Source organism: Theobroma umbraticum, unplaced genomic scaffold (assembly GCF_002168275.2).
Source record: "Theobroma umbraticum cultivar Fairchild unplaced genomic scaffold, ASM216827v3 scaffold_25.0, whole genome shotgun sequence".
Lineage (NCBI taxonomy): Eukaryota > Viridiplantae > Streptophyta > Magnoliopsida > Malvales > Malvaceae > Theobroma > Theobroma umbraticum.
This window is the reverse complement of record NW_018397282.1, coordinates 177,946-201,772: the sequence shown is the minus strand read 5'-3', so window position 1 is coordinate 201,772 and position 23,827 is coordinate 177,946. Positions and strand designations below refer to the sequence as shown.

Sequence of the window (23,827 nt, the reverse complement as noted above, 5' to 3'; positions counted from 1 at the left end):
TTACCGTAGCTTATTCAAGGCAAAATAATCAATCCAAACCTCAAAGACCCATTGTGTTTTTTCTAAAATAGCACTAGTACACCAAAAGGAAATTTAGATAATGAACCTTATGTCATCAACTCCCTAAGCTATATTTTTCACTCCGTCAACCTAAGAGAGGCCATTTGATATGGTGTACTTACGAACGGCTGAGCTCCTTACACTAACTCGATATGTTGATCTACCTCACATGCAAGTGGCAACCGACTTAGCTTTATAGGCATCACATCTTGGTATTGGTCCAACACGTCTAGTACCTCAACTAAGGCTTTAACCACAATCCAAAGGTCTCCTCTACACTCAATACTACAAAAAGGTTTCTTTTTTTTTCTATGAAACCCTTTGGCTAGTTACATCACAATTAGTAGTCTATTCTTCAATGCACAACCTTGCTTGACAAGGTTTTGAATGCTTGATAGAAGTCTAAGATGAAAGCTAGAGAGAAAAAATAGACTTGAGAGTCTTTTTAGGGTTTTCAAGTGGAGTGTTAATCTTCCCTTGTCTTCAAAATGACTCCAGAGTGGCTTTTTATGGCTGAAGTGAAGTTTAGAGCTGTTAGACACATGTTTGAATTAAATCTATATTGTTGAAGCTTGAGGGTTGACTATAATGCTCTTAGGGTCGACTATGTTCTTTAAAATTTTCAAATTAGGGTTTCATAGTCAAGTATAACCTTTTTTACTTTATCCAATTACCAAGAGCATATTTTTATGAATCTAGGCTAAGGTAGTCGACTATGGTGAAGCTGAGGTTAATTATGTCTTTCATTTTTTCTCTTTTTCACACATCAGTATTACGAGGGTTGACCATAGAAGAACGTGTCATAGACAACAGTTCAGGGTGTTAGAAGGGGCCTCGGGTGTCTCGAAATATCTACTTGTAGGGAAGTGTGGTTGGAAGAAAAACCCTAAATTGGTAGCATGGTGCATGTGCAGGCTGCAAAAGAGGGGTGCACAACACTAGTGCTTCAGTAGGCTAGCTTGCACACCATCGAGTTGGCCCTTACATGGTTGAGGCAGCAGCAAGACAATGAGTGAGCCAGCTCATACACCATTTAACCAATATGTACACCGTCTAACCAGCTTGCATAGAGTCAAGGCAAATTGCCTATGGGTGGGCCAGAAGCACCAGACTACTTGTGGGTGGGCCAATCTTATGGAGACTTTTTGCTATAAATACCCCTTGTTATTCATTTGTATAGCTGTTGACTCTTTTAATACAAATTCTTCATTCTCAAATTCTCTCCAACACACTTTTCTCTACTCTTTTCTTCAATCTTCTCCTGTGTGCTTGCTTTCAGGCTTGAGGCTTTGTGTTTGGGTATGTGCTATGTGCCTGTTGGCTTGAAACCTTGTGATTATGTGTGTCTACTTGCATTTTATATTGTATATTGTGTGCTTTATGGTCCTTATGGCCTGGAAGATTGGCTTGTAAGTATACTTTAAGCTGACTTGGATTTCAAAACCGATCTAAGGGTGAGTCTAAGGTTGCATGGTTGGATGGTCTGAAGAACCACCACGTGACAGGTGGCATTAGAGTAGTTTGTGATCAACTGCAAGATGGTAGGTTCTATTAGATCAATTGTGATTTGTTTGCAACTAGTTGTGAGCCATAATTTGCAAGCCAAGTAGAAGATGATTTGAGGTGAGTTATGGCTATTAATGGGTCAAGTCTAAAAGACCTTATGCTTGTGGTAAGAGAAACTTGTGTCGGTAAAAGGTGTAAGTTTACCTCTCGAGACCCATGTTTGTACTCGAATCTAAGCTGTCGAGGGTAAAGGTGACAATAGGTGAGATATGAGACTGCCTTAATGTACAAGAAGAGCACATAGAAAAGCTCAACACCTGGGATGAAGAGCTTAAAGAAGAGGTTCAAAAGATAGTGGAGGAAAAACTTGAAATTAAGATTAAAAGAAATGTTCAGCCTGAGAGCATATTGAAAACTTAAGGTGTGAGTTGGAAGAATTAAGGATAGAAGTTTGCAAGACAGGGGCCAAAGGTGGCTACGGGGTTACCGCATGACCAAAAGTGAAGCTTGAAGTGCCTAAGCTGAGAGAATTTTATTGCAAGAGGGATGCTAAATAGATTAGTAATTTTTTTCTAGGGGTTGGAACAATACTTCAAAGCCACTATATTACTATTGATGACCGTCTAATCATCGTGATTTCCATGTACTTGAGAGACACAACACTACTTTGATGGAAGAAGCATTTTGATGACAAGCCCGAAAGCATGTCAGTGCTCACACAGGCTGACTTCCAAAATGAGCTATGCAAGCAATTTTACTCGAAATATGGTGTGGATGAGGCTAGGGGTCAGTTACATAAGTTAATGCAATGTGGAGAAAATTTGGGAGTATGTCAAAGAGTTTAGTGATCTGGCTCTACAAGTGAGTGACCTTAGGAAAAGAGATGCTCTTTTTACCTTCATGGATGGCTTAAAGCCATGTGCCAAACAAAAGCCACAGAGAAAGTGTGTGTAGGACCTCACTCGAGCAATGATAGTGGCTGAAAGTCTAGTGGATTACTCCTGATCAGACAAGGAGAAATCTATACTTCTCAAGCTTAGAAATAAAGGCAAAGGCTAGGCAGACAAGGGCAAGTAGCCCAAAAACAAAGATAGTGGTGATGTCAAGCCATAACAAAGGTGGAAAAGCAAGTTTACTTGACAAGGAAAGTCTTCTAAGAGCAAGGAAGACAAGTCCAACAGTTGCTTTCTGTGTGATGATCGCCATTAGGTTAGGGATTGCCCTAAGTGTACCAAGTTGGTGGCAATCGCCTCGAAGGAGAAGCAACAATTGTGGTTAAGCAACTAAGTTAGGTTTAATGTTACTTGGGGTGGTGAAGAAAACTGGCAGCCAAGCTAAGAGGCTCATGTATGCAAACATGGTTGTGGCCGACCGACATGTTAAGGCTCTAGTAGATATGGGCACTTCTAAATTGTTTATGTTTGAATAAGGTACTACTAAGCTAGGCATTAAGGTTAATATTGTTAAAGGTTGAGTTAAAACAGTGAACTCTAAAAAGGTGCATACCAAGGGAATTGTTAAAGCTATAAATGTATAGTTGAGACAGTGGCATGAGGTTGAGGACATAGAGGTGATTCTTATGGATGATTATAAAGTAGTCACGGGGATCAAATTTTTAGATCGAATTCAAGCTATGATAGTATTGCAAAATAACTACATTTGTATTCTAAACCCAAGGGGGCAGTGTGTAGTGACAGTTAGATGAAGGCATGCTGAATAGGCCAAAATTCTATTTGTCATGCAATTGGATAAAGGCATGGGCAAGGGTGAGCAAACCTTTGCAACCATGTTGAGTGTAAAAGATACCCTAAGCAATGTGATTAACGTTCTAGTAGAAGTGCTTAAGGTGTTGGAGGAGTTCCTAGATGTGATGCCTCCTAAGTTGCTAAGCCACATACCACCCATCCGTAAAGTAAACCATCATATAGAGCTAGTGCCAAAGGCCTAAGCACTTGTTAAAGCACCATATAAGATGGCCTTTCTTGAGTTAGCAGAATTGAGGAAGCAGCTTGGTGAACTAATTGATTCTAGGTTCATCAGGTCATCTAAATCTCCTTTCGATGCTCTAATTTTATTTTAGAAGAAACATGATGGTTTGTTACAGCTATGCATAGACTACATGGCTTTGAACAAGCTAACGGTTAAGAACAAATACCCTATCTTGCTCATAGCCAATTTGTTTGATCAGTTGGGCAATGCTCGTTAGTTTTCTAAGCTAAATTAAGGTTTGGGTACTACCAAGCTTAAGTAGCAGTAGGGGACAAAGCTAAGACTACTCGTATAACTAAGTACGAACCCTATGAGTTATTGGTTATGCTGTTCAGATTGACGAATACCTTGTCAACCTTTGACACTTTAATAAACAAGTTACTATAGTCGTTCCTCGATAAGTTTGTAATAGTGTACCTTGATGATACAATTGTTTTTAGCAATTCCTTGTATGACCATGTTGAGCACTCAAGGTTGATTTTTTAGGCTCTTAGATAACATAAACTATAAGTCAAGAAGGAGAGTGCCTTTTTTGGGTTGCATGAGGTGCCATTCCTAAGGCACATTGTAAGGGATAAGAAAATTCGGATAAACCTGTTTGAGGTTAGTGCTATCCAAGAATGGGAGTTACCCACTAAGGTGAAAATGTAGAGGTCTTTCCTAGGGTTGGTTAACAACTATAGAAGGTTTATTGAGAGGGTACTTGGCCATTGTTGCATTGCTTATAGATATGTTGAAGAAAGGTAGGGTGTGGGCATGGGATTTAGTATGCCAGCAAGCATTCCATCGGCTGAAAAAGGTAATGTGCAAGCAACCGGTACCAAGGTTGCCAGACTATGCATTGCCATATAAGGTACATATAGATGTAAGTGATTTTCCCATTGGTGGGGGACTGATGTAGGCTAGACATCTTATAGCTTACAAAAGTTGAAAACTGAACGATACCGGGCAGAGGTATACGGTTCAAGAAAAGAAAATGTTAGTTATGGTCCACTATTTGTGGACATGGAGGCTTTACTTGCTAGGAGCTTAGTTTGTAGTCTGTATGGATGATGTGGCCACATCATACTTTCGAAGTCAAAAAAAGCTTAGCTTGAAGCAAGCTAAATGGCAAGACTTCCTAACCGAGTTCAATTATGTGTTGGAATATAAGCCAAGCAAGGTTAACTTAGTAGTCGATAGACTGAGCCGAAAGGCCACACTAGCTGCCATCAGTGAGGTGCGGGCAAAGTTGCTGCCACGCATACAGGAAAGGATGACACATGACCCTATAGCATAGTCCATATTAGACTATTTTTGGAAAATGATGGGCTAGTGTATGACAAGGGTAGCAAGTCTATGTGTCATAGCATGGGAGACTATAGAAGCTGCTGATCAAAGAGTGCCATGACAGTTTCTAAGCAAGGCATCTAGGGGTAAATCGACCCTAACACTGCTAGGTGCTGACTATTACTAGCCTAGAATGGTTGAGGATGTTGAGGGATATTCTAGACCTACCTAGTGTGTAAGTAGGATGAGGTTAAATAACAGAGGGCTAAGGGACTACTCAACCCATTATCGGTGCCAGAGAAACCTTGGGATAATGTCAGTATGGACTTTATTATAAGACTACCTAAGGTTGATGGGTTCGATAGTATTATGGTGGTCATGCACAGATTCCCTAAATATGCTACTTTCATACCTATTACCAAGGAATGTCTTATCAAGAATGCTACTAGGTTATTCTTGAGGCTGTAGTGAAGTATTGGGGGGGTGCCTCGAACCATAATAAGTGATAAGAATAGCCGATTCGTAGGGAAGTTCAGGACAGAACTATTTAAATTATTGAGGTCAGAACTGTGTTTCTTTATTAACAACCACCCACAGACCAATAAGCAGATTGAGCAAGTGAATGCACTGCTAGAGTTCTATCTAAGGTACTTTATATGGAGCATACAAACCAATTGACCGAGGTGGCTTAACCTGACCCAATTCTTTCACAATTTGCAGCGTAGCAAGTTTAGTGGCTAGAGTTCATTGAGATTATGATAAGGTAGCAACCTCACACCCCCAACACCATTGTTGTGGGTTATACCAGTCCAGCATCAACTGCCTACAAAACTATCGGAGTTTGGAAAAAGTAACGTGATTTGGCCCAAGAGTGTCTCCATAGGGTTATCAAAGGGCAAAAAAGTGGGACGATTAGACTAGATGGGAAGCTCATTTTAGTATGGGGGATATGGTGATGGTCAAATTGCATTTATTTTTAAAGAACAAAGGCCTACACAAAGGCCTTGTTCGAAGGTATGAGCAGCCGTATCAGGTGGTTAAGAGGGTACGCAAGGTGGCTTACAAACTAGACATGTTGCTTAAGCTTAAAGTACACCTGGTATTCCACATTAGCATGTTGAAACCCTACCACGATGATGAGAGAGACCCTAGCAGAGGGTTAAGCCACAGGGCTCCATTGGTTGTCAAGGCAACATGTGATAGAGAAGTGGAGGAGGTGTTAGTTGATAGGGTACTTAGATGGCAACACTACATGTTCTACCATTAAGCCCTTGTAAAGTGGAAGGGGTTGTTTGAGATTGAAGCTACTTGGAAGCCTACGGAGGGCTTATGGTAGTTCCAAGATCATATCAATTCCTTTCACACCACAGCAAGGGTGTTGCTAGCTTAAGTGGGGGAAAGTGTCATGGACAGTAGTTCAGGGCATTAGAGAGGCCTTTAGGGTGTCTTGAAGTATCGGTTTATGGGGCAGTATTGTTGGGAAAAACCTTCATTTGGTAGCATGAGGCATGTACAAGCTGCATTGGAAGGGCACACAACATTAGCACCTAGGCAAGCCAGCCTGCACACAATCAAGTTGACCTGCACATGGCTAAAGTAGTAACAGAACAGTGAACAAGTAGCCCACACACCATCAAGCTAGCTTTCATAGCACTGAGGTAGATTGCCTGTCGATGAGTCAAACATACCAAACTACTTGTGAAAAGGCCAAAAGCACCAAGCTACTTAGGGGAAGGGTTGGAACGTCACTGTATCACCTGTAATGGGCTGAACTACTTGAATTTGAGCAGGGAAGGGAAAATCTCACCCAAAACTATCTTGTATAGCATTTTTGAATCTTGGGGGGACATTTGGCCATAAATTTCTTTAGTAATTCATTTATACAGCTATTGGCTCTTCTAATACAAATTCTTCACCATCAAATTCTCTCGAGCACACTCTTCTTTGCTCTTTTTCAATCTTTTGATGTGTGCTTGCTTATTGGCTTGAGGCCTTGTGCTTGGGTGTGTGTTATGTGCTTGTTGGCTTGAGGCCTTGTGATTGTGTATGTCTACTTGCATTTCATACTACTTTTTATGTGCTTCTAGGTCCTTGTGGCCTTAAAGATTAGGTAGTAGGCATATCTTAGATTGACTTGAATTTCAGAATCGAGCTAAAGGTAAGTCAAGGTTGCATAGTTATGTGGTCTGAAGAACCACCATGTGACACAGGTCAATAATGTTTTTGTAATTCTTCAATTTTTTGAGTTTTTTTGGTTCAAGTTTGATTATAGACACTCCAGGGTTGACTATGGCTTTGTATCCTTTAAGTTTTCCATTCATTTTTCCTTTAGATCAACTTGAGTTTCTCTAGGGTCAACTTTTGACTTATATCTTGAGGATTCCTTGGCTTTTTGGCACCTCTCTTTATCTATTTTTTCCTTACCTTGTTCCTATATTCAAATAATAATTCAAGACATGTATGCTCTTTGTTTACTTAGCTAAGTATTCATTGTTTGAAAGTTTTTGTGATATTTTCTAATGATGTATGATTTTTCAAACAATTTTGTAACTTTAAGGGATGAAAAAATGATTGAGACAATTTCAAATGCTTGATATTGAACTCAAGATATCATACAATTTTTGTCAAATCAAAACATGATGTAATTCAAGGCTAACATGAGGAATAGACTTTCACCTTCAATTCCTCCAACACTCACTTTAAGGATTCCACAAGACTTTTTACTTGAGACTATTTCTCCGTCACCATTTTAAGGGCCTCTTTTACCATTTCTTGGACCTCACCATTGAGCTCATCAACTTTCGAGTTAAGCTTTTTCGCGTGCTTTCCGTGCACATCCGACTTATCATTTATTTCACCGTCTGCCAATTCCACTTTGGATAATTTCCCATCGAAGGTAGCCACAAGGTCCCACAAGCTAAACTTAGCCTTTTTACTAGCACCCCTAGTTTCTTTTACCTCAACCATAGGTTTGGGCTCATTAGGCTTGTTAGCCATTACTCTACTTTGATTACACATTGTTTCAGCTTGCAAACTAGCTAACCCCTTAGATCACAAATTGATCTGATACTAATTGTCATGTGGTGGTTTTGTAAACCTTCGACATGCAGCTTAAACCCTTTTGTAAATTGAGCCTAAGCCTAAGTTAGCCTAGAACTACCGAAACCATGTAAAAGTTTCCACTTTTACAAGCAACACAATATGTAATATAAAATGCAAGCACATAATCACACAAGGCTATAAGCCTTCAAGTACATACTCAAGCAAAGTATGCAAAGTAATGTAAAGGTGAGTGAGAAGAGATATTTGAGAGTAAAGCTTCTATTGACATTCAACCATCAATTATACAATGAGTTAAAAAGGGGTATTTTATATACAAAATTGTTTCAAATAATTACCCTTACACTTACAAACTATTTTGGAGCTTGAGGGAAACTTATTCTTTTTAATGGGCAGGAGGTTGTTTTTTTACAACTATAGAGATTCAATATAAAGCAGAAGGCTCTCGCACAATTGTATGGCAGTTCTACCTTTCATTGGTTGTTAGCTGTAAGGTTGCCTAGTTTACATGTTGATGTAGCATGCACGATTATGAGTTTGCTCGATGTATGCTGTCTCATTGCACACAGACTAGCTTGTCCATGCTACCATGGCCCCTAAGAAGATTGTTTGTATACCTTGGCATTAAAGGGAGTTATTCCCCCATTTCTTGGGCTCGATGGGATAAGAGTTCTCAAGGGTTTTACCACTTCACTGACACACCTGATAGGCATGTCTTACTTCCTCTAACATGTTGAATTGCAAGCTAGGACACCTAAAGGTGGACAAAAAGGCCTAAAAGGCTGAATAGGCTTGGGTCTAGGATTTTTTTTTATCTTTTGTAAGGCATTGGCTTTGGATTTCCCTTTCAATTGCTAAAAAGGATTGAGAAACTTGAAGGTTGTTTGGGGTTGTCTACTTAAAAGGTTTAGGCACCCATTCTTGAGTCAACAATGTTATTTATCTCTAATTTTATTTCGAGAAGGGCAAATCTCAACCCACTATGATTTTTGGGCTTTTTCTTTGTCTGTACACCATTTTCCTATTAAAATTGGGTTTTTCATTTTGGACCATACAAAGTTAAAAAGGTGTTTCTGTGGCCTTTTCCAAACCCTTTTGAGTTTCAATAAACTAAGTTCCATGGTTGTCACTATTAACTCATTACCTTTCATTAGGACCAATTGTTCTGATTTTAGGCATGATGTTTCTCCTTTCTATTACTCATAAATCCCACAATCTAAGTGTCACAACCCAATTTTAAGACCATGAGTATAAGGATCCACACGGATATAGACCACTAAACCTAAACAAGACTTTAAATGAATCATTCATTGTACCACATAATAAAAACATGAGAGACGTATCTCATCATGTACATGCATATATTATAATTTATCCAATATCCAATTAATAACATTTAATATTCAAAACAATCTAACTTGATTATACTTAACCAACAATATAAATTTTTAGTTATAACATAACCAAAATTCTAAGCCATACAGTGGCCAATACAAAAAATTATATCAAGTATAAACATTTAACAGTAGAAGACTTGACCATTAGATTTACGCAAGGTGGGAAACCTTAACCAAGTGGGAGTCTTGATGACCATCTACTAAAGGGATGGAAAAATGACTCTCTAATAGTGCCAATCAAATGTCTACTGATTTGAAACAAAATAGAATTTACATGTGGTGAGATATAAAATCTCAGTGAGCAAAAACGGGAGAGGGAACAAATGAAACAAAGAAGTATTTGCAAATATGAGTTAATTAAACATTCACATTTCCTCAAATCCATGCTTAATCAACCACATATTTTATTCCTTAGGACAACACTAAGTCCAACAAAAACCTCTTAAATGTTAAAAGAGATAAACTATTCTTAATTAAGCTTGAATCCTTCAAATAGGGTGAAAATCATCAAATTTGTAGCTCAGTATCGATACCTTTGCCTAAGGTATCAAGACTTTTTAGGCAAAATGCTTTCTGTTTTCAAGGTCTCTATACCTTGAGAAGAGGTATTAAGATTTCTCATCTAGAATGCTTTTCTTAAGCATTTTGTTACAGAAGTATCGATGCATTATCAATTGTAGCCCATTTTCCAACTTTGCTTAAGCAAATTTCAAAAGGGAATTCAACCCTTGACTTCTTAAGTTAGTTCCAAACATCATTTAACCAAATACATGTTCAAACACTAAGTCCTTAAATTATTTACACAACACATGTAACATTACCCAAACAATCCATATTAAATAATAAGGTTGTGATATTCACATGTCATACTTTATGAATTATGCAATACGTGACTTGCTCTTTGAATAATGTTTTCAAAATATGTTTTTGACATGTGATCCAAAACATCCAAAATGTGGTGAGGCACGTAAGTTCAACATGTGGCAAGGCACGTGGTTTCAAACGTGGTGAGACATGTAAGTTCAAAACATGTTAGGGATATGTAACCCATTAAAGCGTGGCATGACACATAAGAAAATATGTTAGGGACATGTAACCCATGATGATGTTGATATTCAAAACATGTTATGAACATGTCAGTCACGGTGGTGATGCATTCATGATATGTTAAACATTCAGGCCACACAATGGCCATTCAAACATACGAAGAATATGTGATTCCAATTATAATTCATTTAAATCATAATCTAGCTTGCAAACTAAACATTCATCATACAAAACAAGCTAATAGCATGTGATCTCATTCATCATATTCTCAAAACATGCTATGGCATGTAACTCAAACGTCATCCACAATCCAAAATTCGATTCACATTTGAAAAGTAAAAGCATTGAAAGGGCTGTCCACCACAAAACCATTTTTATACATATAGGTATATTTACATGGCATACACAAGTTTCAAAACCATACTTAAAACATGTAACAATCATCATACAAGCCACAAATTTTGGATTTCCATCAAAAGCAATGCCAATTCTATTTCAAACATGCTTACGTATTTGTATATCAAAATATTTTGAAAATGTTGTAACCACTTACCCAGATGAAGCATGTTTAAACCTTTAGCACCTTTTGACAAACACTGGATCTCTCAAATAGACAACTTCTCCAATAGCACCTATCCAAGATTAATCCATTGTTAATACCTTGTTCTTTAGGCATAACTTTCATCAGTAACCATAAAGCCTTTTACCAACTTCTTCTCTTAACCTTGAATCCAAAAATCAGCAACTAAAATCCAACCTAATAATGAACTATTCTAGAACTAGTTAAGGTTTTAGGCAACTTTACCTTGGTGAGCTTACAAAGTTGGAAATCTCTTGAAACCTAACATTTAAGGTAATAATCAAAGCTTTAGGATTTAACAGAACTTTAAAATGAAAACCCATAAACTTTAATATTGGAAAATCATTTCCTTACCTTTAAAAATGTTGAAATTCAAGGTTAGATGCTTGGAATAACGTTATACTTGAAGAAAAATGGATTTAAAGTTTGAAAAAGAGTACAAAGAGTAAGAAACGGGTTGCTGGCAGTTGAAGAAGGGTGGAGATTGTTAGGTCTCAAAGTTTAGGCCATATTTATAGTGTGGGATGTAAAAATACCTTTTTGTCCTTTTTATTTTTGAAATCTGATGTTGAAGTATCGATACTTTTACATCTTGATACTTTTGAAACAAAATGGTTCTGTCTGGGTATTTCGACCAGAAATCTCAAGGCTTTTGTAGAAGTCTTGATACTTTTCTAGGAATTTCACATGTCTTAATAGTTTTGCATGTGGTCTTAAAACTTTATTTATTATTATCATTTCTAGGAAAAAGGTATCGATACTTTCTAGCAAAGTCTTGTTATGTTAGCTTCAGAATTCCATTTTCAAGTAAAACTAAGTCTTTTGACTCTCTCTAAACTCTAACTTTAAAACTAATTCATTTGGCAACCAAAACACCCCTTTTTAGGTTGTAAATGTTCAAAAATGTCATTAGAAATCAAAGTTTATATGCTCACCAAGCTAAGGTACTATTAGCCTTGAGTTACATTGTATGTTGATTTGACTAAAATCACATGTTTTCTTCAATTTAATGTCAAACATTTGAAATTGTCTCAAATATATTTTTAATCCTCTCAGGTTACGTATTTATTTGAAAGCTATAGTTCATTAAAAAACATCTCACAAGCTTTTCAAACAATACATATTCAACTAAGAATACAAGAGCAAACATGCCTTGAAATGTCATTTGAATGTAAGAATAAGGCAAATAGGAAATAGATGGAGAGAAGTACCGAAAGCTAAGGAAACCTTAAACCATAAGCCAAGAGTTGATCTTAGATAAGCTTGAGTTGATCCAAAGGTTGGAAAAGTGCAAAACTTGAAGATTATAAAGTCATAGTCAACCTTGAAATGTTTATAGTTGACCTTGTGCCTAAAAGCTTAAGAAGATCACGTTTTGAACAAACATAGTTAACCCTAGACCAAGCATAGTTGACCCTGGACTAAACATAGTTGACCTTAATCAATCAAAGGTAAGAAAAAGTCAAGATTACATAACCTTAGTCAACTGTAGAAGGAGCATGGTCGACTATAACAACTCAGACTTTCAAGAAACACAATTTTAGGAGATGAATTAACTAAAGGAAGATTACACTCAACTATGGAAACCCTAATTTGAGAAATTTAAGAAACATAGTCGACTCTAGAAGTTTTGTAGTCAACCCTTAAGCTTTAGTAATAGTCAGATTTGATTCAAACTTATGTCTAATGACTCCAAACATTGCCATAGTTATAAATAGATGCATTTAATCCATTTTAAAGTAAGAGAAGCCTTGAACCAAAGCTTCAAACCCTAGAGAGACTACTTAAAAGCTCATCTTCACTCTCTAGCATCTTTTAGTCTTTCACCAAGCTTACAAAGTTGAATCCTTACTTCATACGAGCTGTAATTTCTTCTTTCACTACACTCAAGCTAAAATCTTTAGCATCCAACATTTGTGAGGCAAATTCTTTGTACACACATCTTGTAAAGGTTCTAACTTAACCTTGAAAAGCTATCTTTTAAGGGTTATAGCTTTCCATTTAAAAAGCAAAAATCCCTCTTATGAATTGTGTGGATTATCGTTTGATCTTATGAAAAAGTAAAACTCTCTTTGTGGATTGTGTAAAGGTTATCACTTGATCCCGTAAAAATGCCATTGTAAGGGTTAACTCTTAATTGCATGAAAAAACAAGAATCTCTTTATGGATTGTGTAATGGCTATTGCTTCTCGTTAAAAAGCAAGGATTTTTGTTAATGGATTGAAATTCCTTGCTTACCAAGGGGTGGATGTAGGCATCGAAAAAGCCGAACCACTATAAATTTCTTGTGTCCTTTTTTAATTTTTCACATTATTAGTTGGTGTTTATATTTGCCTTAAGAAAATAGTTTTATAATGATTTATCATTTTACACTTAGAAAAATATTTTTCCTTTTATTTTTCATAACTAACATTTAACTTAGGAAAATGGTTTTGTGCTTAAGTAATTTATTGTTGAAAATTGTTTTTGATGTTAGAGAATATTTTTGGATGAAAAAGTTTTGATCTTGATAACTAGATTTTCAAAGAAATTTTTATAAACACCAATTCACTCCTCTCTTGATATATTTCACTTTGAGACTTGTATACTAACAATTATGACTTTAATCTTATGAAAGGTTTGGGTTTTGCACTAAGCAAAATTTTTTGATCCTTGATATTCCACTGGCTACCAGTGTGTCCTAACCACCACTCCTTCAACTAGTGATTTTTTTAAATCGGTCTCTACATAGACTTTAAAAAACCTCCCTCTAGTCAACTCCTCAGTGGTCTAATCAATCTTTCGAATGTTGCTTATTAGGTTGCCTATTCTTTAAAAGATTTGTTGGTCAAAGATAAAAGCCCTAACAAATGCACCTAAACAATAATAAACAAAGGACTTTAAAAAAAATGACTTAAATAAGATTTGTGAACTGTGAGGTAATATCCTCTTTACCATTCAAGGTCTTTAGGTAGGATCTCAAGATTGGACATCTTCACAATGTAAAAAACATTTCCTAAGTCGATAAGGTAAAAGTATTTTTTTATTCCTTGATCACCAAAAAGTTAATCTTAAGTTTTTCCTAGAATTACTAAGGTTCTACTTGAAGGTTCACATGCCTTTTTAGAATCTTCCTTATAGATCATTAGGTTTGTCTACATATCTTCATCCTTTTCTTATCACATCGACTTCATGTCTAACTCCTCCATGCCTTCATAGTATCTTCCCATAATACATTAGTTCTAGTACTGCTTTGCAAAAACACATTCTTGAAAGAATGAGGGCTTCTTTTTTGGACAAAGATTTCTTTTGGGAGTTCCTTAGTCATCTTGATTCGATCCTCTGTTAAGAATATGAGATCATTTGGACTTTGAAATACGTTTCTTGAGGCCAACAGTCTTGTCTTTTAGTAGAGGGGAAGGTTTCATGAAATAGAAAGTTTTGATTGCTTATAAGCATCAAAAGAAATGGCTAACAAAAAGCCAACTTCCAATTATTTGCTTTTCTTCTGCCAAAATATGCTTCTTTACGTTTTTTAAACATGTTATAAATAAATAATTTAATTTAAAACTCCAATTTGAAGTTTATAAGTAATTTCCTAAGCGTTTGCCCTAAGTTTAAAAGAAATTCTCTAGTGAAAAAGCTATAACAAGGTGTTTGGCTTTAGTAAAAGAACTTGTGCATGAAGCTCAAAATTATTTTCGACCTTTTTATCATTTTCCCATAAATAAAAAGGAAAACAAGGTAAAAAGAAATAAAAGAAAATGAAAATATAGGGTTTGGACCTTTCTCTCATTTTCCCACATTTCCTTCATTCTTTTTTATAATATTTTTAATAAAAAATTCTAAATTAGAATGACTTAAGAAAATTTTTTCGTCAATTTCATTTTCATTTTTTTCACATTGAGTGAAAATATTTTGGGTCATTAGTAAAAGAAAGAGAAAGATAAAGAGGAAGAAAAAATCATAAAAAGGAAAAAAAGATAAAATATGAGTTTTTTTTTTAAAAAAAATTTCTCTTCTTCATTTTTCCTTACTTTTAGATCATTTCTTTTAAAAATCACAATGTAGAATAATTTAAAAATATCAAATATATGAAAAAAAATTGTGTTTTTTAAAATCCAAAATCACTTGTACAAATTGATTAAAAATTTCAAGTGAAAAGGAAGTATAAATTTTTGATTTTCGATAAGAAAACACATTTTAGACATTTTCAATATTTGATATATGTATGTATGTATGTATGTATGTATGTATGCTACATTGTGATTTTATTAACCATTAATTAGGAAAAAGAAAAAACTAAAAGTGAAAAGTGTGAAAATTTTCTTAGTTTTTTTATTTCTTCTTTTTGTCAAGTATTATTTTAAGAAATTTAATTTAAATGATCAGCATAAAAATGTTATAAATTAAAATGTTTTAAAAAATAAAAATAAAAGAAAATGACAAGTGAGACGGCAATCAAGGCAGGAGTCGTTCCCACACCATAAAAGCAAATGTAAATGGAAGTACCTGCAACATTTTTTTTTATTTATTTCTTCCTTTTCAGACAAGTCCTGTCTTAAAAGAGGTAGTTATAATAAGCCATATGTCAACCACCATCATATTTTGTTACTCTACTTCGCGGGTGTATTCTATTCAATGTGGCACACCGTTTGCTCTGTTGATCTGATCCTCACTTTCCATCATCAAGACAACAGATCACCGTCCGTTTTTTTTATTTGTTTTCCATCAGAAACCACGCTTACCCGGAAAAACACTGGATCTGACAAATTAGGGACTTCTTCAGTTCAAAGAAAGTAAATAAGCTTAAAACCAAAGGGTAATATGGTAATATAATTGACAACACCTTTGTTTGACTCTTTGCCGAAAGAAGGAATATATTTGCAGAGGTCGAAGAGAGAGAGACCTGTGAAGTCATTGTATTACTCTAAAAATAAAATAAAGGATTCAAACACCAAAACCCTTTTGTTATTTTGTTTTAAAATTGAAACCCCAAAAGAGAGAAATTACTTCGAGGTTAAGAAGGGAGTGATTCTCAGACTACAGTGATGGCGGCTGCTTCACTTAATCCCTCGTCAAACTTTCTAGCGTGAACCCATTTCTCTTTCAGCTTTCAGGTATTCTAGTTTTTACCCTTCCTTTCTTTCATCTTCCTGCATTTTGGGTTCTTTTGCTTTCTTCTTAATCTTGTTATTATCTATATAAAGATAATATGCTTATTTTATTTTAATATTTACAAAATTTCTCTGCCAAGATTTGGGTTTTACTGGTGGAAAAATGCATATCCCTAATTTGCTTTCAGGTTTTCAATCCAAATATTGAAGCTATCTTTCAGCTTTTATCCACCTCTCTCTATGTATTTGTATGTAATGATTAAACAAAAGAAGGTTTTTTTTTTGGTTTAATTTTTTTCTTGCAACTATGGCAAAACTATGTGAACATGCTGAAGAAGAGTTTTTGATAAGCTGTAATTTGGACTGATTCCATTTTTGTCATTTTCTAGAGCATAGGATAAGTATGATTAAGGAATATATATTATGGCTTATGAAAATGTACAGGTGTCTATCTAAAGTGAATAACTGCAGAGGGATGTTTTTGTATAGCTGTTGTTACACTTTTAATTTATGGGCCAATCACTGATCTTACTTTTAGTTTATAGATTTTATTTGAAATTAGTGAATGTGATATGCATATAGGGCGAATCTGTTGTAATATTGTCTGTATTTGGCTTTTAGTCGTTTTATTGTACTTAATATTACTTGGTGTTTTTGGTTTAAATGGAACATTCATTTACCAAAGAGACAAAGTTGGTTCAACTGGGAAAAAGCTTGGATTCTTTTCATTAATTCTCTCTCTCTTTTGGGTGGTGGGGTGGGAGCCCAAGGCAACAAGGGCGGAGCTAGAGCATTTTTAAAGGGGGCCAAACAGAATAAGATACTAAACAATCAAAGAGAACTTTACGTATAATTCAATTTTCATTCATCTAAAAGACTAAATAAAATTCATAATATATTAGATATATAAAAAAATGCACATTAACATTAATGATGGTTTCATATATATATATATATATATATGACTGAAGGAAACTATGAAAAGAATCTCTCTTACTCTCTGTGCGCGAGAGTGGAAGAGAACAAGTTTTCAAAATTGAATAAATTGCATCTTTACTTTGTGTGTTCTACACGAAATGGGTAGAGAAAGCTCTCCTCTTATTTTCTATTTGCCTCTTAAATTGCTAATTAACATATTGGGTTATTGGGTTAAACTATTGAGATATAATATGCTATGATCGGCTATTGAGTTGAACTGTTAAGATATAATATGTTCTGATAAGTTTAGAAAACTTAGTGAATTTGGATTAATAGGCTCACTTTTATTTTTTGCATTTTAAAATTTGATAAGCGTAACATATTAAGTTAGAATTTATTTGCTGGGCTTGCTGACCATAATGACTTTAATTTCATCAAATGGTTTGAGAAATAAAATAATTATTAAATAAAAAAATTATTTTAAGGGTCATTAAAAATATATATAATAAATAAAATTGTTTTTAAAAAATACAAATATTTTATTCTGCCAATTCGTATGTATATCCTTGTTACTTAAAGGTTGCAACATACATGTCAGAATGTATTGGTTATTTTGAATAAAAAATAATACATTGATAAAATTCTAAGTAATAGTGCAACATTGCAACTTATATTTGAAAATTACATAATAATTAATTAATTTTTGAAAATTAAAATCATTGAAAATAAAATCAATATGACAGAAAAAAGAATATGATAAGTATAAAATAGAACTTGCGTATAACATGATAAAAAAGATAGAAAAAGAATACGGTTGATGGTTCGTAGAAATTTGTGGAAGAAAATTTATAAAGATTTATAGTATACAATTAAATAGAATAAAAATAAATAAATAAATAAAAATAATAATATAAATTGAAAGAAAAAAAAAATTTAAAATTGAGTCAGGCATATGGAATCATTTTGTTATTCTTTATTTGTATTAATTATAGAATAAAAAATTATTTTGAGGGGGCCATTAAGAGAATTTATAAAAAAATTTAAAATATTATGAAAAAAATTTTAAAAATTTTGGGGGGCCGTTCCTTAAGGAGGCTCTGCTCCTACTGGCGATAAGTATATCAACTAGAATCCTAGACACCTCATTCAGTTCATTGAATAACCTGGGCATCAATTTTATTTTTTCTGATATTTTGTTCAAAACATTAGTTGTTATCGGCTGTTCACATTTGTGAGGTTTGCAGTACTTCACTAAGGTCTAACAAACACTAAACGTATCTTTGTTTTATTACGTTGTGTGTGCGATTGTTTATTTATTCACTTTTTGGATGTGAGGGGTGGGATTGAAGCATTGACATTTTATTCCAATGCCTTTGTTCATCATAAGTTTCGACTTGCAAAGTTATGCAATTCCACTGAACGGCTAAGAAGCCAACCTGCTATGTGTCATGAAGAAGAAGATTAGAGTTCGGGCTAAATGATAACATATTTGTTTCCTTAATTTCTGTCTTCCCCCCTTCTTTATGTCTTTAAGTTGAATTGTCTAAAAAGTGGTTGGGAGATTTGATGATCTTATCTATTCTGTTCTGAGCTTAGACTAACATTTTTTCAACGTTTACTGTTTTTTCCTCCTCTAGCAATTCTTTCATAGATTGGTTTTATCTTAAAAGAGATAAGAGAATATGAAAGAAAAGCTTTTCAGTAACTTAAGCATTTAATAAATGGAAAAACAGGAGGCATCTCAAAGAAAACCTCTCTTGAGGGTTGCAACATTTTTTTAGTTTGATTGGTTGCTTATGTCTTTATTGCCAATTATATCCCTTGGGTGCCGGAAGAGGTAGGAGGACCTGAAGAAAGACAAGTTGGATTTGAGCATTGTCAACCCAAAGAAAAACACCAATGCAGGAAGGGTGGGATTTCTCTTTTTGGCAGTCTAGTATCTGAACTTCGGTGAACAATAAGCATCGAATCAAAGATATCAACTGTCCCGCAGGTGCACTTATGCTTCTGTTATTCTCGTCATTGAGTTCCTTAATACCAATCTGAATTTTGGTTAGCGATAAGCGTTAAATCAAAGATCTCAGCTGTCCTCTAGGCTTTTCTTATGTGACCTCAGTCAATTTCTTAATTCCATTTTTTTAAATCCTGAGAAAGTGAGGATTTCAGGTTTTAATTATAGTCTGGCTTCTAATACAGCAAGTTAATACTAAGGCGTTAATGATTAAAAATTGTTGAGGTGTTAACTGTACTTAGCATCACATTTTCTTCTTGAAATTTTAATGGTGTTTTTCTTTGGGTTGACATTGCTTATTGGTTTCTTGATTCATTTCATCTTTATATTACTACCTTATTACTCAAACTGAGTTCTAAATTCTGTTGCATGCAATGAAATCTGATATAAAGTTTCTATCTTGTTGCAGGTCCAATAGCAGTGACCCCTGATCATCTTAAAAATTCCTGATGGCAATGGCAGTGACCCCTGATCATCTTAAAAATTCCTGATGGCTAGTGGTATCTGTTTTTGGTTCTAAAACTGGAAACCGAATAGAAAGTGCTTCCAAGTCTCAGTTGCTTGGCAAGTTCAACTTTTCTGTATTATATGGTGATTGCTTGCTTGTGGAAGAAGTTTGTGATCTCTGTATGTATTTACTGGTTTATATTTATATGTGAAAGATGGCACATGGGCACAGGGACCCATTTGAGACGGAATGAATGGAGAAAAATCCAAACATTATTTTCATGGAACAATCTAGAGTTCATAAACAATTCAACTCTGTGGAACATGGAAATCGGGAACTCCCACAAGCATCTCAGGCGATTATGCTAGATCCTATGAGCTGCTTAAATATGAGTATAAGACCTCCTGAGCTAAATGGATCAGAAGTTAAACCTGTACTTAATTATTCCATACAGACTGGTGAGGAGTTCGCTTTTGAATTTATGCAGGATCGAGTAAATCCTAGGAAGCCTTTCATCCAAAACTCTCCGGGTGAATCCAGTTATGCAACAGGATATATGGATCTAAAAGGCATTTTAGGCATTAGTCATACAGGGTCCGAAAGTGGGTCTGGGATTTCAATGCTTAACATAGTAGAGAGAGTTCCAAAGGGGTTCGAAAAAAAAGATTCTTTACATGAAGACCAAAGTAATTATGGGTCACTTCAATCAGTACCACAGACTTCATTGGGATATGGGAATAGTAGAGGACTTTCAGGAATGCCACTTGGTGCCTCTTATGGAACATCATCAAAGATGAAGGTTCTCTGCAGCTTTGGTGGGAAAATCCTTCCTCGACCAAGTGATGGAAAGCTAAGGTATGTTGGAGGTGAAACACGTATAATTCGCATCAGAAAGGATATTTCATGGCAAGAACTTGAGCAGAAGATATTAGCTATTTATGACCAAACTCATGTGATTAAGTATCAGCTTCCAGGAGAGGACTTTGATGCTTTAGTGTCTGTGTCGTCTGACGAAGATCTGCAGAATATGATGGAGGAATGTAATGAACTTGAAAATAAAGAAGCCTCGCAAAAGCTTAGGATGTTTTTGTTCTCACTGAGTGATTTGGAGGATACTCAGTTTGGTCTGGGCAACACGGGTGGTGATTCTGAGATTCAGTATGTCGTAGCTGTCAATGGAATGGACTCGGGAACTAGGAGAAGCTCTACTCTGAATGGGTGGGCAAGCTATTCAGCAAACAATCTAACAGAATTAGATGGAAAGACTATTGAAAGGGAGACAAGCAGAGTTTCAAGAGACTCTGTTGTGGTTAGCTGTTCACCCTTTCCTGGCATTATGGTGTCATCATCAGCTTTTCAGTCTTCTCAATCGGTTCTACCAAGTTTCTCTGATGCTTATGAAAGCCATCCACAGTTTTATCATGGCCAGACAATGCAGTATCCATTGCAGTATGGTCATAATTCTTCTAATTATTCCTATATTGCAGAATTTTCTAATTCAGTTCCTCCTAATGGGTTTATGAATCAGCATGAACACTTGACTGAAGTTCAATCAGGCAATGGTCTACAACAGAATCCACGGATGCTGGTGACAGAGTTGAAGCCAAAACCTGAAGGTTCATGTAACCAGGATAATGACCTTGAAAGACCTCATCCCTTGGAAAAAGATCACCCTGTTTCTTCTCAGCCACATGATGGAAAGGTGATAAAGCATTTTCCTCTTGAAGAAGTGCCAGTATCAGTTGCTTCACCAGATGTGCCTTTCTTGACTTCTAAAAATGAAGCAAAGTATCAGGAAAATGAACAAGTTGTGTCATCTGTAGATGTTGTGAATCCAGTGATGGTTCCTAAACCGGGTAACGATGACTATCATTCTATGTCTAGTGGCACATTTGGTCAAGGTTTTGGAGATTCTGATTCTAATCCAACTGATTTGAGCTACGTTGAGGCCCCGGTGCCTCCTCGCAATGTTTATTATTCAGAGAGAATTCCTCGGGAGCAGGCAGAATTGCTGAACCGATTGTCAAAGTCCGATGATTCATTACGTTCTCAGTTGCTCTTGTCTCACCCACAGTCTGATGTAGCACCGCGAGATGCAGCCGCAGAAACTGTTGACAATGTACGTGATAGTAATATGGTTCCCCATAGTGAAGTCTCAGTGGCAAAAGCCTCAAATATAGCTCATCAAACCATTGATGATGGGCTTGCCCAACTGCAGAAGTACAAAGAATTTGCTGATGCTATTTCGCAGATGAACTCAAAGCTTTCTGAAGAAGCGTTGGATACAGGTTTGAAGAAGGCAGATTCAAACCTTGTGGACAATATGCAAACTGCAAACAAGGATAGGGTTCAGGTTGATCATATGAGAGATAACCTTCCAGATGATCAAAAGACACTCTCATTTGTTGAGAAAACAGAAACTGGATCAGGACTTCCTGCAGTAGGCGAACCAGCTTTTGCTATGCACCATGAGGCTCCTCAACACAATCTTCCAAAACCAACTCATGGCAATATGACTAGCCCTCCAGGACATTTTCAGGCTGGTTTGAGGACAGAGAGTTCAACTAACGATGATTGTACAGAACACCATGATTTTGGTATTTCCAGGACACAGCAGGGAGACATTCTTATTGATATTAATGATCGATTTCCTCGTGATTTCCTTTCTGATATATTTTCGAAAGCAATGCTTTCTGAGGAGTCCTCTGGTGTTAGCCTGCTGCAGACAGATGGAGCTGGCCTGAGCTTGAACATGGAAAACCACGAGCCAAAGCACTGGTCATATTTTCAAAAGTTGTCACAAGATTATGGTGAAAAAGATGGTTCCCTCATCAACCAAGATATTAGATTGGATCAGTTAACCCCAGCAGAGGTAGTTCCATTAACCCAAGCTGATTCCAATCAAAATTTTGATGAAGACAACCAGAAGGACAACCAACCCGTAGAGAAAATTACTGAAAGTATGCAGTTTGATGCCATGATGGAGAACCTAAGAACGCCAGAGTCAGAATATGAGGTACTTAATTTCAATGGTCAATGATTTTGTGAACCTGGATTTCTTAAAAGATATATGCTAACAGAATTTCTGACTACTTTGTTCTTCTAGAAGGGGAAGTCAGAAAAGAGGAATATTGGTCTACCTCCTTTGGATCCTTCTCTGGGAGACTTTGATATCAATACCTTGCAGGTATGAAGCCTATGTTGCACTTTTTCCTCTTTTTATTTATTCACTTTTGGTGCGTATTATATGAATAATTCCAGTGTTGGAGTGGGCTATTGCTTGGTACATGCAAGAAAGATAGTATATGTTAAACTTTGAATTTTGTTCTGGATATCCATGTCACCTCCCTTTATGCGTATTGGGACTTGGAACATGAGTGTTGATTTCCTTACCACTTTTTCTGCATCCAACTCCCCTGAAGCCAAACATAAAACCCCCATGTGCAAACTTTTGATCTTGTATAGCTACTTCCCGTATAAATAGTTGTGTATGTGAAAGTGAAATTTGGAGTCTGAAGTACAAATTCAGCAAGTGCATTCTGTTGTTGTGGAGATAAGCAGCTGACCAGTAACGTTATGAGGTGGGCTTCAACTTATCCATAGCAAGTCATAAGACAGTACTTTGCTGTGTTAACTTATCTTTGCTGGTTGCTAATAGGGGAAACTAGCTTTCTGTTTGCTCATGTTTATTTATGGGTGCCACACATAATATTCTAATGCAAACCCATTATGCAAGGGACAACTTGTTTTGATGCATAGCTTTTAACACATTCAGAGATGAATTCCAATCCTCGTTTGAGCTACTTGCTTCTGTAACACTCTATCTAAGTAAAGAACAAGCACAAAATTTGATGCTGTTGGCTCTAATTCGCTTTATAAAGTTCTGGAAGAATTATAGTCTATCCTAGGAGTTGAATGGTTTCTTAAATCGATAAAGGCATCCAAAATTAATTTTATAGAAATGTTGCTCTTCGACAATGCTTGGTTAGATTTGTTTCTTTCTGTTATATGATATAGCATTTGTTTCTCACTATAAACTTAATTTGTTTTCTACTCAAATGCAATGGGGGATAAACTTTTAGTGTATCTTATTGGCCATTACATGCTTGAAGCTTCATGCATGTGTTTCTGGCATTCTCTTGCTTTTGAAAATTTCTCTGCACATATTGCGTGCTTGTTATATTTTGGGCCTCAACCTATTTTGACAATGTTCCACATACTTCAGCATATTAAATGTATTGTGTATTTGATACTTATGTGTTTATCCTGGATTGATGTTATAGCTCATAGTGAATGAAGATCTTGAAGAGTTGAGGGAGCTGGGTTCTGGTACATTTGGGACTGTATATCATGGAAAATGGAGGGGATCTGATGTTGCCATCAAGAGAATAAAAAAGAGCTGCTTTACAGGTCGACCATCTGAGCAAGAAAGATTGGTAATTTGCC

General features: G+C 35.8%; 1 protein-coding gene across 1 annotated transcript in view; it reads left to right on the top strand.

Annotated features, from left to right (window-relative positions):
- Window positions 1-15,785: 15,785 nt before the first annotated feature.
- The window catches only part of LOC110428072 (RAF-like serine/threonine-protein kinase 20), an 8,354-nt gene continuing 312 nt past the window's right edge, over window positions 15,786-23,827 (top strand). Inside the window, exons 1-4 of the mRNA XM_089785588.1 lie at window positions 15,786-16,007; window positions 19,343-22,397; window positions 22,488-22,568; window positions 23,665-23,824. Of these exons, the coding sequence (XP_089641714.1) occupies window positions 19,635-22,397; window positions 22,488-22,568; window positions 23,665-23,824 (3,004 nt within the window). The 5' untranslated portion in view covers window positions 15,786-16,007; window positions 19,343-19,634. The remainder of the gene's footprint in view (window positions 16,008-19,342; window positions 22,398-22,487; window positions 22,569-23,664; window positions 23,825-23,827) is intronic.